Source organism: Eumetopias jubatus, unplaced genomic scaffold (assembly GCF_037043125.1).
Source record: "Eumetopias jubatus isolate StellerSeaLion01/CBP00866 unplaced genomic scaffold, mEumJub1_p1.0 scaffold_10, whole genome shotgun sequence".
NCBI classification, from domain to species: Eukaryota; Metazoa; Chordata; class Mammalia; order Carnivora; family Otariidae; genus Eumetopias; species Eumetopias jubatus.
In genome coordinates this window covers 81,077,885-81,090,071 of record NW_028274816.1, presented here as the reverse complement: position 1 = coordinate 81,090,071, position 12,187 = coordinate 81,077,885, and the positions used below count along the sequence as shown (strand labels likewise).

Here is a 12,187-nt window from a genome sequence, read left to right as displayed (position 1 = left end):
GATACTCACTGGACAGAGGTTTCTTGTGATTAAAAAAATGAGTTTCTGGGATGCCTGGATGGCTTGGTTGGTTGAGCATCTGCCTTCAGCTCAGGTCATGATCCTGGGGTCCTGGGATCGAGCCCTGCATTGGGCTCCCTGCTCAGCAGGGAGTCTGCTTCTCCCTCTGCCTGCCCCTTCCCCTGCTTCTGTGTGAGCTCTCTAATAAATAACATCTTTAAAAAATAAAAGAAAAATAAAAAAATGAGTTTCTTTTTAATTCTAAGAGTAATCTTGTGTTTTGGAAAATAAAGAAATGTATAAAGTACAAAATCCACGTGTACCTTCATCCCCCAGAGATATAACTGCTCCTGCTTTTCGTCCTGATGCTGTCTGTGGGTGCCACCGCTCTGTCTGTGGGGGTATGTTGGTGCACATGCTTGTTGTACCAGGTACCAACAGATGGGCCTGGAGCTTTATTCAGTCTTTTTCTAAAACACTGTTATGGTGTGAATATATTATTGTTTCTCCAGTCCCCTTTTGGACATGTAGACTGCTGTCTGCTACTTGTTAGTAAAGTCATTGTCATCATGAACGTTTTACATAAAACTTTGTACCATTCTGATTGATTCTTAGAGATGAATTCCTGGAAGTGGAATGGACATTTTAGGGTTTTAAATGCAATTACTGGAAAGGTTACCTTTTTCCCTTATTTACCAGTACTATGTGAGGTCTTAACGCGTTTGCCAAATTTATTAGGTGAAAAATTGTTTTTATTATTTTTTATTACCAGCAGTACTGAGGGTTTGGTAGAGTTATGCTGAGTTTGACTTTGTGGAGCACCACATCTTTGGGGGCTGGGGAGGTGAAGCCCTAAACCTTTGTTCCATACCTAATGTCCTGGGAACAGATCCAACCACTTGGCGGGACTCTCCTGCACCATCTAGTGGTCAGGATGAGTAAGCATTTCGCATGGTTGAGGCTGGTTTTCAGCGCATTAAAAATGCCCTAGCCAATATGCCAGGCTGTAGATGCATCCCGATGCTGTGTAGCCAGGTTCTCAGAATGTTCCAGAATGGGTGTAACTTTAACTGCACTGGCCGAGCATCTTCTGATACACTGGGCAGTGGTTCTGCCGAGGGAAGAGAGGGCTCTGAGGTGGGAGGGCTCGTGGCTGGGATGAGAGCTTCCCGCAGGGTTGCCGAGGCAGGTGCCGGAACCACACTGGGTGCTGCTTTGTACGTGATGCAAACACGAAGAAGTGGGCCAGCATGTCGTAAAACGGGTTTCTGCAGCATTAAGTGCAGAGTGCCACCACATGTGTTCTCTGGGGGGCAGCTGAAGGGAGTGTGAGGTCCTGTTTCCTGACACTCTCTGGTCCCATGTCTCCTTGGGAGGGTGTCCCTGGGCCTCTCTTGGAGGCTGCACATTTTCCACCCTCTGTCTCTTCATGTTCTTTGCTTGTTTCCTGTGTTTCTGCCTCCAGAGTGGAAGCTTTCCTACAAGAGGACGGGCCCAACCTGAGCCCCCGAGTCAGATAGCATGTAGACTGGCTAGAGAGGAATAAAGGGGGCCCCAGCCTTGGTGTCGGGGCTCAGGGGTGGCTGCCAGCTTAGACCAGCATGTAAGAGAGTGGGCAGGATCCAGTAGGTACCATCTGAGCTTCCAGAGAGTGCAGAGCTGAGCATATGTGGGCTCTGCATGGGGCTGTGCAGCACTGGGTGGAGGGGGTGGGGGGAAGGAAGACCTATGGCAGATGCAGAGAAAGAGGTCCTGGGGCCTGCTGCTGGGCCAGGCCTTGCCATATGAGGCGGTACAGTGTCCTGAGGCAGAGATGGATTTGGGCCAAGGAAAGGGAAGGGCTGAGTAGTAGGTGTTGGTGGGGTTCCTGGGCAGTGGTGGGAACGGGTAAAGGTGGTCCTGCAGTGTAGGGGGCCTCAGGATGAGTGGGAGCCCAGGAGGGAGGAGATGAGGGTGGTGGGGCCTGTGTATGACCTCAAAGAGGTCATGCTGGGGAATGACCACCTGATGGTCTGGGTAGTGTCTTGGTGTTTTAGATTGGAGAGTCTGTCTTGAAAGGGGGACATAATTCACAGTGTAGGACATTCACAGTCTGAGGACAGATGTCCTGGCATGGAGACTCCTCTTGATGGGAGGATGTGGTGGGCCAGAAAGGGGTGAGCTCTCTTCAGTTGGAGCCTTGTTTGAGCTATCAACCTGCCTGTTTGTTTCCTTCTGGCAGGTTTGTCACACGGCCTGATGTCAAGCAGAAGAAGATGGCAGGTTTCCTGGACTGGAGCCTGCACACCTTGGCCCGCTCTTCCTTCCAGACCATCGAGGGGGTCATTGCCATGGATGGCATGCTGCAGGCCCTGGTAAACACTGCTCCGGGGGAGGGGACAAGTTCTCTTCACCTTTGAGTCCATTCTGAAGTAGCTGGAACATAGTAAGAGACCATTAACCCCAAAAGCACAGTACTGCACCTTAAAACCCAGGGTTGTCTTTGGATTGTCAGTATTGGGCTTTCTACTCCAGTGAAGGAGATGGCCCGAGCCAGCCTGGTGTGTCGCCACCAGGGGGCAGCGGTGTCCACAGAGCTGGGATGGGCAGGCGGGCAGGCGGGCAGGCGGGCAGGGCACGTCCTCTTTGGGTTTCCTGCTGCGTAATTGTGTTACAGAGTATAATTATCGGAACAAACTCTGATGAAATAAAGCAGGTGATTTGAAATTTGATTTTGTTCAGCTACTCGGGTTAGGGTGTTAGTAACAAGTGTTAAACACACAAAGGCACCTGCCCATAGTGCACTGGTTGGTGTGCTACCTCCAACCCTTTCCACTTTCTGCTTCATCTGTCTGTTGTGTTGCCTTTTCTTTTTTTTTTAAGATTTTTTTTTTTAAGATTTTATTTATTTGAGAGAGCAAGAGTGAGAGCACACAAGCAGCGGGAGCAGCAGAGGGAGAGGGAGAAGCGGGCTCCCCACTGAGCAGGGAGCCTGATGTGGGGCTCGATCCCAGGACCCTGAGATCATCACCTGAGCCAAAGGCAGTCGCTTAACTGACTGAGCCACCCAGGAGATTTTATTTATTTTAACTGAGACACAGAGAAAAAGAGTGAAGGTGTCCAAGGGGGAAGGAGGGTCAGAGGGAAAGGGAGAAGCAGACTCTGCTGAGCAAGGAGCCTGATGTGGGGCTCGATCCCAGGACCCTGAGATCATCACCTGAGCCGAAGGCAGATGCTTCGCCGACTGAACCACCCAGGCGCCCCTGTGTTGCCTTTTCTAGTCCTAATGAGGAGGACAGTTCACAGAAGAGGGGAGGCTGCTGAGGCCCTTGGGTGTTGGTCCTTGGGTGTTGTGGGCATGGTATGTCCTCTCTGCTCTTTAATTGCAGCAGGTGAGACTTGGTTCTTGGCCTTGTTTCTGAAGCTGTAGAGGCCCATGGCCCACTTTCTGGAGAGCAGGGCGTTTTGGACTGCGTTTAAATGGAGACATTTGGACCCATGACTCAGGGTGACATCATTTTCTTGGGTGTTGTCACATGTGCTGGCTGTTGACGGGTGGAATGAGGTGTAGGAAGTCATGAGGACCAGTGAAAAGTGGGGCTGATGGTGTTATCACCCAGGGCAGTGGGCACAGGATGTGGGAGGAGAGGAGACGACAGCCAGGGCTGCCTCAGGGCCCTGGGGAAAGCCCTTTCTCTCTGTATACCCTGTCCTGGGCACTTAAGGCACAGACCGCCTGGCCTCTCTCAGGAATGTTCTCGGCATCTGTTTCTTTCCGTTTGTGTTGCTGTTGTCTTTAGGAAGGACAGCCTTTCAAATGAGGATATCTCAAGACATTTTATAAAGAAACCTGGAAAAATAGAACATTTTCTGGATTCCTGTGGTCTGTTGAGGTGCTGTTTTTTTTCCTGCTTTCTTCCATTCTGTAAACGAATGCGATATGTTGTGTACTAGTTCTTAAAAAATATTGAGAGGGGCACCAGGGTGCCTTAGTCGAGTGTCCAGCTCTTGATTTTGGCTTAGGTCATGATCTCCTGGGTTGTGGATCAAACCCATTTTGGGGCCTGCGCTCAGCAGGGAGTCTGCTTCTCTCCTTGTCCCTCTCCCTGCTCAGGCATGCGTGCGTGTGTGTGTGCGCGCGTGGGTGTGTGCACGCTCGCTCTCTCAAATCTTAAAAAAAATTGAGAGATAATTCACATACCATAAGTAATCTGCTTTCTTTTTTTTTAAAGATTTATTTATTTGACAGAGACAGTGGGAGAGGGAACACAAGCAGGGGGAGTGGGAGAGGGAGAAGCAGGTTCCCTGCTGAGCAGGGAACCCGATGCGGGGCTCGATCCCGGGACCTTGGGATCATGACCTGAGCGAAGGCAGACGCTTGAAAACTGAGCCACCCAGGCGTCCCAGGACTCTGCTTTTTTAAAGTGTATAATTCAGTGATTATTTTGCATATGCATGAGGTCACATACCCATCATCACTATCTAATTTCAGAATATTCTCATCACTGATAAAGGAAACCCCACACCTGTTAGCAGTCACTCCCCTCTGCAGCCATTAATTTAGTTTCTATCTCTGTGGATTTGCTCATTCTGAACATTTTATATAAATGGAATTGTACAACATGTGACCTTTGTCAATGGCTTCTTTCATTTAGCGTCATGTTTTCAAGGTTCATCCATGTTGTAGTGTAGGTCAGTAATTCATTCTTTTTTATGGCCAAATAATATTCCAGTGTATGGGTATTCTTAGCTAGTATGAATAGTGTTAACCTGAACTTCTGTAAGTTTTTGTTTGAGCATCTATTTTAGTTCCCTTGGGTATGTAACAATAGGTTTTTTTTTAAATTTCTTATTTTTTATTTTATTTTTTTAAGAGATTTTATTTATTTATTTGACAGAGAGAGAGACACAGCGAGAGAGGGAACACAAGCAGGGGGAGTGGGAGAGGGAGAAGCAGGCTTCCCGCTGAGCAGAGAGCCCGATGCGGGGCTCGATCCCAGGACCCCGGGATCATGACCTGAGCCAGAGGCAGACACGTAATGACTGAGCCACCCAGGCACCCCAGTAGTTTTTTTAATTTAACAATTTAAATATTTTCTATGTTTTTGAAGTCTTAATTTTTCTCATGGCCACACACCTGTCACATTGATGAAACCATGGGTATCAGCTTGTGAAGATGCACAGCCTGGGCCTTCAGGTGGCTCTCATTCCAGCTGTGTGTGGAGATGGTGCTTAAAGAGGATTTTATTGGGATTTTCAGTGTAATTGCTATGAAGGGAGTCAGTGCAGGGTGAGGCTGGCCTGGGTACCTAGTGTGGACGTGGATGGGAGGGGGAGGTGCGGGACACAGACGTGTGCCCACCAAGCTGTCACTGCCTGAATTCTGGGGAGGTGCATTTATGTTTTAGGTAATTCTGGTAAAGGATGGGTGAATGGGGCAGAAATGCTTTATTTGAAGGTTTGGGTGTAAGGGGATTCTTAATTTCTTGGCATGAGTTGCACTGAGAAGTCTTAGGTCATAGAGAAACAATTGGAAGGTCTGACAAAATATAACGAGTCTGTCAGTCTACTGTGACCTGCAGGGCAAAATGCTAGACCTATCTGAATGTGGGCGAGGGATGATCAGGCACATTCGACCTAACTTGCTTTGTGGTTATGGCCCTATTTTAGACCTTCTTTGCCCAGTCAGGAATTTGTATCTGGCACGGGCTCTCGGGGTCTCCTGTAGCCTTTGCCCAGAAGCCACCCCTCCAAGAGTCACAGCTGTGTTCATACACATAGGGGCAGCTGGGCCAGCAGGGTGTCAAGGCTGTAGGGCTGGAGCCTGCTGTGACCGCCCTAGGGACCTGCGGGCAGGTGAGGCCTGTGTGGCCCCCGCCTGGGCTGGTGGTAAGGAGGCAGGTTTCCTGGAAGAGACAGCGGTGGGCCTGTGCACACAAGCCACCTGTGAGAGTTCCTGATGGCTCCCTTGTCCCTGGGCTCAGGTCCTTGGGGCTCTTCCTGAAGGCTTGAGAAGGGCATAGGGACCCCTTTTTGTCCACTTCTGCAGTTGCTTTGCCCTAGGTCCTTTTATTTATTTTTTAAAACATTTTTGATCATCTTGTTGCTTGTCTCTACATTGTTCCCATGTTTTCTGCTTCTTCTTCCTAAGTGGGAGACACACGCCTTTAATGGCAAAACCCAGTGCTGGGTGGGAAAGGCTGCCAAGTGTTGTCCTGCCAGCTGCGGGAGCGGGTCAGCATCCCTCTCAGTGCAGAGAGCCAGGAGTGGGGTAGTGCTGTGGGTGTGGACATCTCCAGGCTCCACGCTTAGGAGAGGTTCTCGTTTTCTCTTTTCTCCTGAGGAATAGAGGGATTTTCCCAAAAGTTTTTGCCCCTTCCCCCAGGTGGGCACTGGAGCAGCATGGCATCCATATCTCAGAGCTGTCTGGAGAGGTGCGCCCTCAGTGGGGTGGACAACTGCCTGACAGGGCAACCCAAATCCTGGGGAAGTGAGTAAATGAAACTGCTGGGAAGTGGCAGTCTGCAGGGCCCAGCACACCCCTTCCGGAGCCTTCTGAAGCCCCTGTGTTTCCTCTGGAAAACCTAGGGTCTTTCTGGAGTCACATGTCCTGTTTCCTTTTCTCTTTTCCTTTTCAAAGCAGTGATTTGGTCTAATTACTGCTGATGCTGCCTGGGCAGGAGGAAGTGGTGTGGGGTGTTGGGCTCTCCCAAGCAGGGAGCGGGTTTCACCATGAGCTCGTCAGACCTGAACAGCAGAGGCTGGGCGTCTGCTCTGCATGATGAAACTTGCAGGTATATTGTGCTTTCAGATTTCGTCTGTCTCCTTTGATGCACTTGGCTTCATTTCTATCCACCTGTTCATTAGTGTGAGTTAGGCAAAACAGGTGAACTTGTAACAAGCACCATCGAAACTAGGGTTTGATTTTATTTTCCTGGAAGCATGTTCCTCTTCTAGTGATGAATTTTAACTCTTGTGTGGGAGAAACAGGAGTCTCATAGCTTCCTGTCCCTGGAAGGCCCTCTGGCTTAGTCCTGCTTTAAGCATTAGGATTATTGCAAATTGAGGAAATTCAAAGAAGGAAAACCCATATTAAAAATTGAAAATGGTCATCATTTGAATATGCTGTAACCTCTGCTTCCTTATTGATGGTTGTGCCATCGTGGCTCTCACTGCTTAGATTGAAGAGCCTAACGACTGACTGGTGATGTGGGGGTTCCCTTCATGTGTTCTCTGTAATGGCTGGGAGGCAGGTGGGAACTTTTATTGCCGAAGACAGGGTTCTAACAGAAATACTGCTGGTGTGGAGTGGCAGTAAAACACTCTCCTCTTTGCCAGTTATGACTAACCACCCTTCACAATGAAGTTTGTTTTATTTACTTTATCATTGATAAAAGCATTGCTCACATTAAAGGATAGAATGTTTTTTTTTTTAAGATTTTATTTATTTATTTGACAGAGAGAGAGCGAGAGAGGGAACACAAGCAGGGGGAGTAGGAGAGGGAGAAGCAGGCTTCCCGTGGAGCAGGGAGCCCGATGCGGGGCTTGATCTCAGGGCCCTGGGATCACGACCTGAGCTGAAGGCAGACGCCTAACGACTGAGCCACCCAGGCACCCCAAGGATAGAATGTTTTGTTGCAAACATTAAAAACCAGGTAATCCCATCGCCAGTGCGTGAATGCATGTGTGAGGACAAATAATGAAGCCTCTCTGCTTTTGCCTAGAGTCTAAGTAAATAAAAGGAGTTTCCAGCCCAGGTAGAATGGCTTTCGATGCCACAAGGGCAGGATGTACCAGAAATGCACGTCCCAGGTTCCAGGGTGTGTTGGTGGGTGCTTTGCTGCCCTGAGGGAGCCTGATCTGCTATGGGCCAGTCCTGAGCCTCAGGACGGCCTATAGCAACACCTGTGACCTCAGGCAGAGGTGAAGGCCTTGCTCCATGCTCCCTGCCTGTAGAAGGGAAATAACAAACCTCTTACCTCAGAGGGTGGTGTGGAGGCTAATTAGTGCGTGTCATGCTCTTTGAAGATGAAAAGAAGCCACCTGATTATCCAAAACACTTGTCATGTAGGCTTTGCTTTCTTTTCTTTTAGGGTTCTTTGGAGGGTAGCACTCTGTGGTTTCATGTAGGGTTCAGTGTGGCTGGAGGACAAATGGTCCAAACTGAGCTTTTAGTTGTAGCCCTTGCTGGGGCAGGGTTTTGGGTGGAGGAAGATGGGGTAGGAGCCATTTGAATGTGTGTGTGTTTCAGTATGTATGTGCATTTATGTAGTGTTCATGTGTTCTTGTAGAATTCAGGTGAAATGGGTACCTTCTGTTTCCTTGTGGATTTAAATCCATGGAGCAGCCAACTCTGATACTGTTTTAATTTTATGTAACTCAGCATTTTACGTGGGGCAGGCAGCATGGTGGCATGAGTGTTGTTGAAACATGCATGGTGTGTGGCACGCCTTTAATTCCATTGGCGGGCCTGGTTTGTACACCTGCTGTGTGAGGAGATGACGTGTTCTGCTGGACAGGTGCACGCTCACAGGCAGCCCAGCCGAGCCCACGCTCACAGGGGAGGGGGCCTTGTTGGTTACAGGCTCTCCCCGCCTCTTAGATGAGAGAAGGAGCACGCAGCAGTACCGCTGGCTGGTGTGGAGCTGGCCAAGAGCTGTGGGCCTCCTGGCTGGTGCTCTCTGTCCAGCCTGGCCTGTGGCCTCCACTGCAGGGCGTCCAAAGGCCCTGTAGCTCCCACCCACTTGGTGGTTGGGTTCTCAGGTGAATGGGACCTGGCTGCCCTTACCCCTCCCTCTAAGCAGGTGTTTCTCAGGCTTTGTTCTTGCTGTTTGAGGGCGGCTGACGTTTCTCTCCTGATTCACCCTTGACCTTTAGTTCCTGGTTCCTCTCCTTAGTCCCAGAGCCCTAGTTCTGTGCACCTGTTGTGCTTCAGACTCCGTGAGTCCAAGATTGTGCCTGCTCTTCTGTCCCTTTTCTCTCCTCCTGCCGGCCCGTGGAATGAGGGCCCAGCAACAAACAAGAATGCTCACGCAGGGAGCAGGTCCAGTTTCATCTGGCCATGTGGATGAGGCTTTGGGATATGTTGTTGGCTTGGCCCTCCTTTCCTGGTGTGGAGGTCACCGCCTCCAAGGCCCATCCTCCACCCTGGGCCAGGAGTCTGTCCTTGGCCTAGAACAAGGCTCTCCGCTCTCAGTCTGTGGAGCCCCTTCCACGGGCACTGGCACCGCCTCTTGGTTCCTCAGCTGCAGCTGTGCTTTTTCTGTACCACCTTCAGTGGTGCCACTCTGGAGAGCCAGTGGCAAAGGGCCCAGGGATGGGGTCGGGGAGCCAGAGAGTAGACAGCCTGCAGAGGTCTGTCCTTCAGGCCCCTCCGGCAGGGGGCCAGGCACCAGGTCAAGCAGGTTGGTTGTGTTGCTTTCCCCCAGGGTTTTAGGCCCCGTGCTGGCGCTCCCTCGTGTGTGCCCTGATTTAGGAGAGGGGTGAGCATGGAGGTGTGGGTCGGAAATGGCAGAGGCTCTTCCCAGTGGTTCCTGCCATGGGTATTCTTGCTCAGTCACTGGCCCCGTCAACGACTCTCAGTGGGCTCAGCTCTGTGCCCGTTTAGTCCCTCGGGGAGGTGTGCTGCCCGCTTTTCCTCCTGCTCCTCTTTGGGTCTCCTCTCCTCACTTCCACTCGGAGGGGAGGGGGCCTCTTGTGGGCCTCCTGGTGGGGGGCCCTCTCCTCCCACTGGGCTCAGAGCCCCTCCCTGCCCAGGTGCCAGTGCAGCTTGGGACATTGTCCCTCCTCCGAGCCTGTGGCTGCACTGCTCTGGTGTGGGAATGGTGCACATGCTGCCCTGGCCCGCTGGTTACTAGGTTCTCTGGCAGGAATTGTGTCTTTTGCATCTTTCTTATCTCCTGCATTAGGCAAGTACGAGATGTGTGATCAGTATTTTTGGTACTTTTCAGTTAACTGAGAAACAATTATTTTTATCTAGAATTTATTAGCTGTTGAAGCCAGTGGCAATAGCAAAGACCTCTTCGGGAGGGACTAAGTCCTGCTAATCCTGGGTCTGTCTGGTACATCTCCTGCTGGTCTTTCCTCCTCACCTCGTGGAGGCTGCAGCAGGACCATGTCTGTTGCTCTTATGGGTTGATTCCAACCCTTTTAATGGAGAGCTTTCAGATCTCTCAGCTTTGCAGTGTTTGAAATTCTTCTGTTAAAGGTCCTTGAAGGCCTTTGTGTGGTAGGTCAGTTTATGGAGTCTGACAGCCTTCCATGAGGTGGGCGGTGGGGGGGCCCCAAGGGCCACACCAAGAGTGGTCACCCTTGAGAGAAGAGAGGAGATGTCTTGCTTCTTCTGAGGGCTGTGGAGGTACCTCTGGTCTGGCTGGCTTATCTCCTTTGTAGGGTGGATGTCTGCCTGGCCAGGGCCTGGTCTTGGAGTGCAGCCTGGGTGGGCACTGCCCTCCGGACACATCTGCTTCTGTATTTCTCAGTGCTTCTCTGACCAGTTTCAGCTTACTGTTATTTTTGGGGGGAGGTGGCAGGCTTCCTTCAAATTCCCCTCTCTTTTATCTTTGTAAGCCAGCGGATGCAGTGGGTTCCAGCCGGTGGTGGTAGGAGGGTTATTGTCCTCCAAACTATGGAGTGTGTGTTAGAATTCCTCTGTAAAGGGTTCTTTTGGTGTTACATAAAGATGCAGAGCCATTGGGGCTTTGCTGCCTTCCATGAAAGGTGTGGCCCTGGGTGGGCTTGCTGTGGCACAGCTGAGGACCATGGGCCATCCTCTGAATGCTGTCCGTCCTGGAACTGGTTGTGTCAGTGCTTGATGGTGTTTACTTTTATCCACATTTGTGTGTGGCACAGCTGCCATGAGGGGGCACGGTACTGCTCCTTAGCATTGCGACAGGAGTCAGGGGCGCAGAAGGAGGGGCCCACTTTGCTTGAGCTCTCTCCTGACCGCGTGTTGGTGTGTTTATGATGTCACGTTTTCCTGGGGTGCTGGGGATGGAACCACACATTGCAGGAGTGTGCTCACCAGCTCACAGAAGTCACAGGTGCTGGTGGGGGGCACCCCTGAGCGGGCATGGTGTGGGGGACCTTTTTCCCAGGTCCTGGGTGGAGCTCCTTTTCTTGGCCTTGACTTGGTGGTGCTTCAGGGAGCCTTAGACCAGTGTCTCCTGCTCGGCAGCAGGGCGTACTGGCTCCTGAGCAGCTGAAGGCCTGTGATTCACAGGCTCAGAGAACATGCCCTGGGGAGGGGAAGCTGGTTTGCACATTGCAGAAAAGCAGGCTTGGGTGGGTAGCGATCGAAAGGTGTGGTGGTTTAGAATGATTACTGAGAAACTCCTTTTGTTTGCACCTTGCGCTGTGCTGGTTTCTAGAACAACAGAAACAGACCTGACGGTCATATCTCCTGGGCTGCATGGTGGTGTTCTCTCTGATCTCGAAGAGGCGTAATTGCTTATGAAAGTGGGTGCTTTCACAGGCGTGGGCCGTTGGTTCATTTTTTATGCTTCCGTGAAAAGATCGCACCTCCCATTTCATGGCCTGGCTGATGAATACTTAAGACCTTGAGAAGACGAGAGCATTTCTACCTGCTCCACTGTCCTGTGTGCTTGCCTGCGTGGCTGCACGCTCTCACGGGCGCATGGCAGTGAAGGTGCCCCGTTTTAATGTGTAAAAACAGACTGGGGAGGGCGCCTGGGTGGCTGAGTGTCTGCCTTCGGCTCAGGTCATGATCCCGGGGTCCTGGGATCGAGGTTGGGCTCCCTGCTCTGCGGGGAATCTGCTTCTCCTCCCTCTGCCCGTCCCCCCACTCATGCTCTCTCGCGCTCACTCTCTCTCAAATAAATAAAATCTTTGGAAAAAAATCAAATCAATCAATAAAATCTAAAAAAAAAAGACTAACCAAAACAAAGCCCCTTTCTTCATTGTTTTTGTTCTTTCCTTTTCATCCCTTTGCATTCCTGAGTCTGTTCACAGGGGGTTGGGACTTGGTGATCCTTGTCTTCATGTGTCCAGAGCGCGTGGGTTATCCTGCGGGGCTCAAGGTTGGAAGAGCAGGGGGTGGAACTCCTCTCGTGCCCGTAAACGACGTGTTATTGTTACTGCTTCCCGTTAGTCCAGACAGCAGCTGGGGCTGCGCGCCTCGGTGCTGGCCCCCTTCTGTGTGGGGTGGGGCCGCAAGGGGTGGAGCCAGGCATCTGCCGGTGCCCAGGGA

At 51.1% G+C, this 12,187-nt stretch overlaps 1 protein-coding gene across 3 annotated transcripts in view; it reads left to right on the top strand.

The window, feature by feature from the left end:
- The window catches only part of TBCD (tubulin folding cofactor D), a 160,919-nt gene that overhangs the window by 15,079 nt on the left and 133,653 nt on the right, over window positions 1–12,187 (top strand). For all 3 annotated transcript variants that reach the window (XM_028112398.2, XM_028112396.2, XM_028112397.2), the window contains one exon: window positions 2,222–2,354. In XM_028112398.2, coding sequence (XP_027968199.1) covers window positions 2,222–2,354 — 133 coding nt within the window. The remainder of the gene's footprint in view (window positions 1–2,221; window positions 2,355–12,187) is intronic.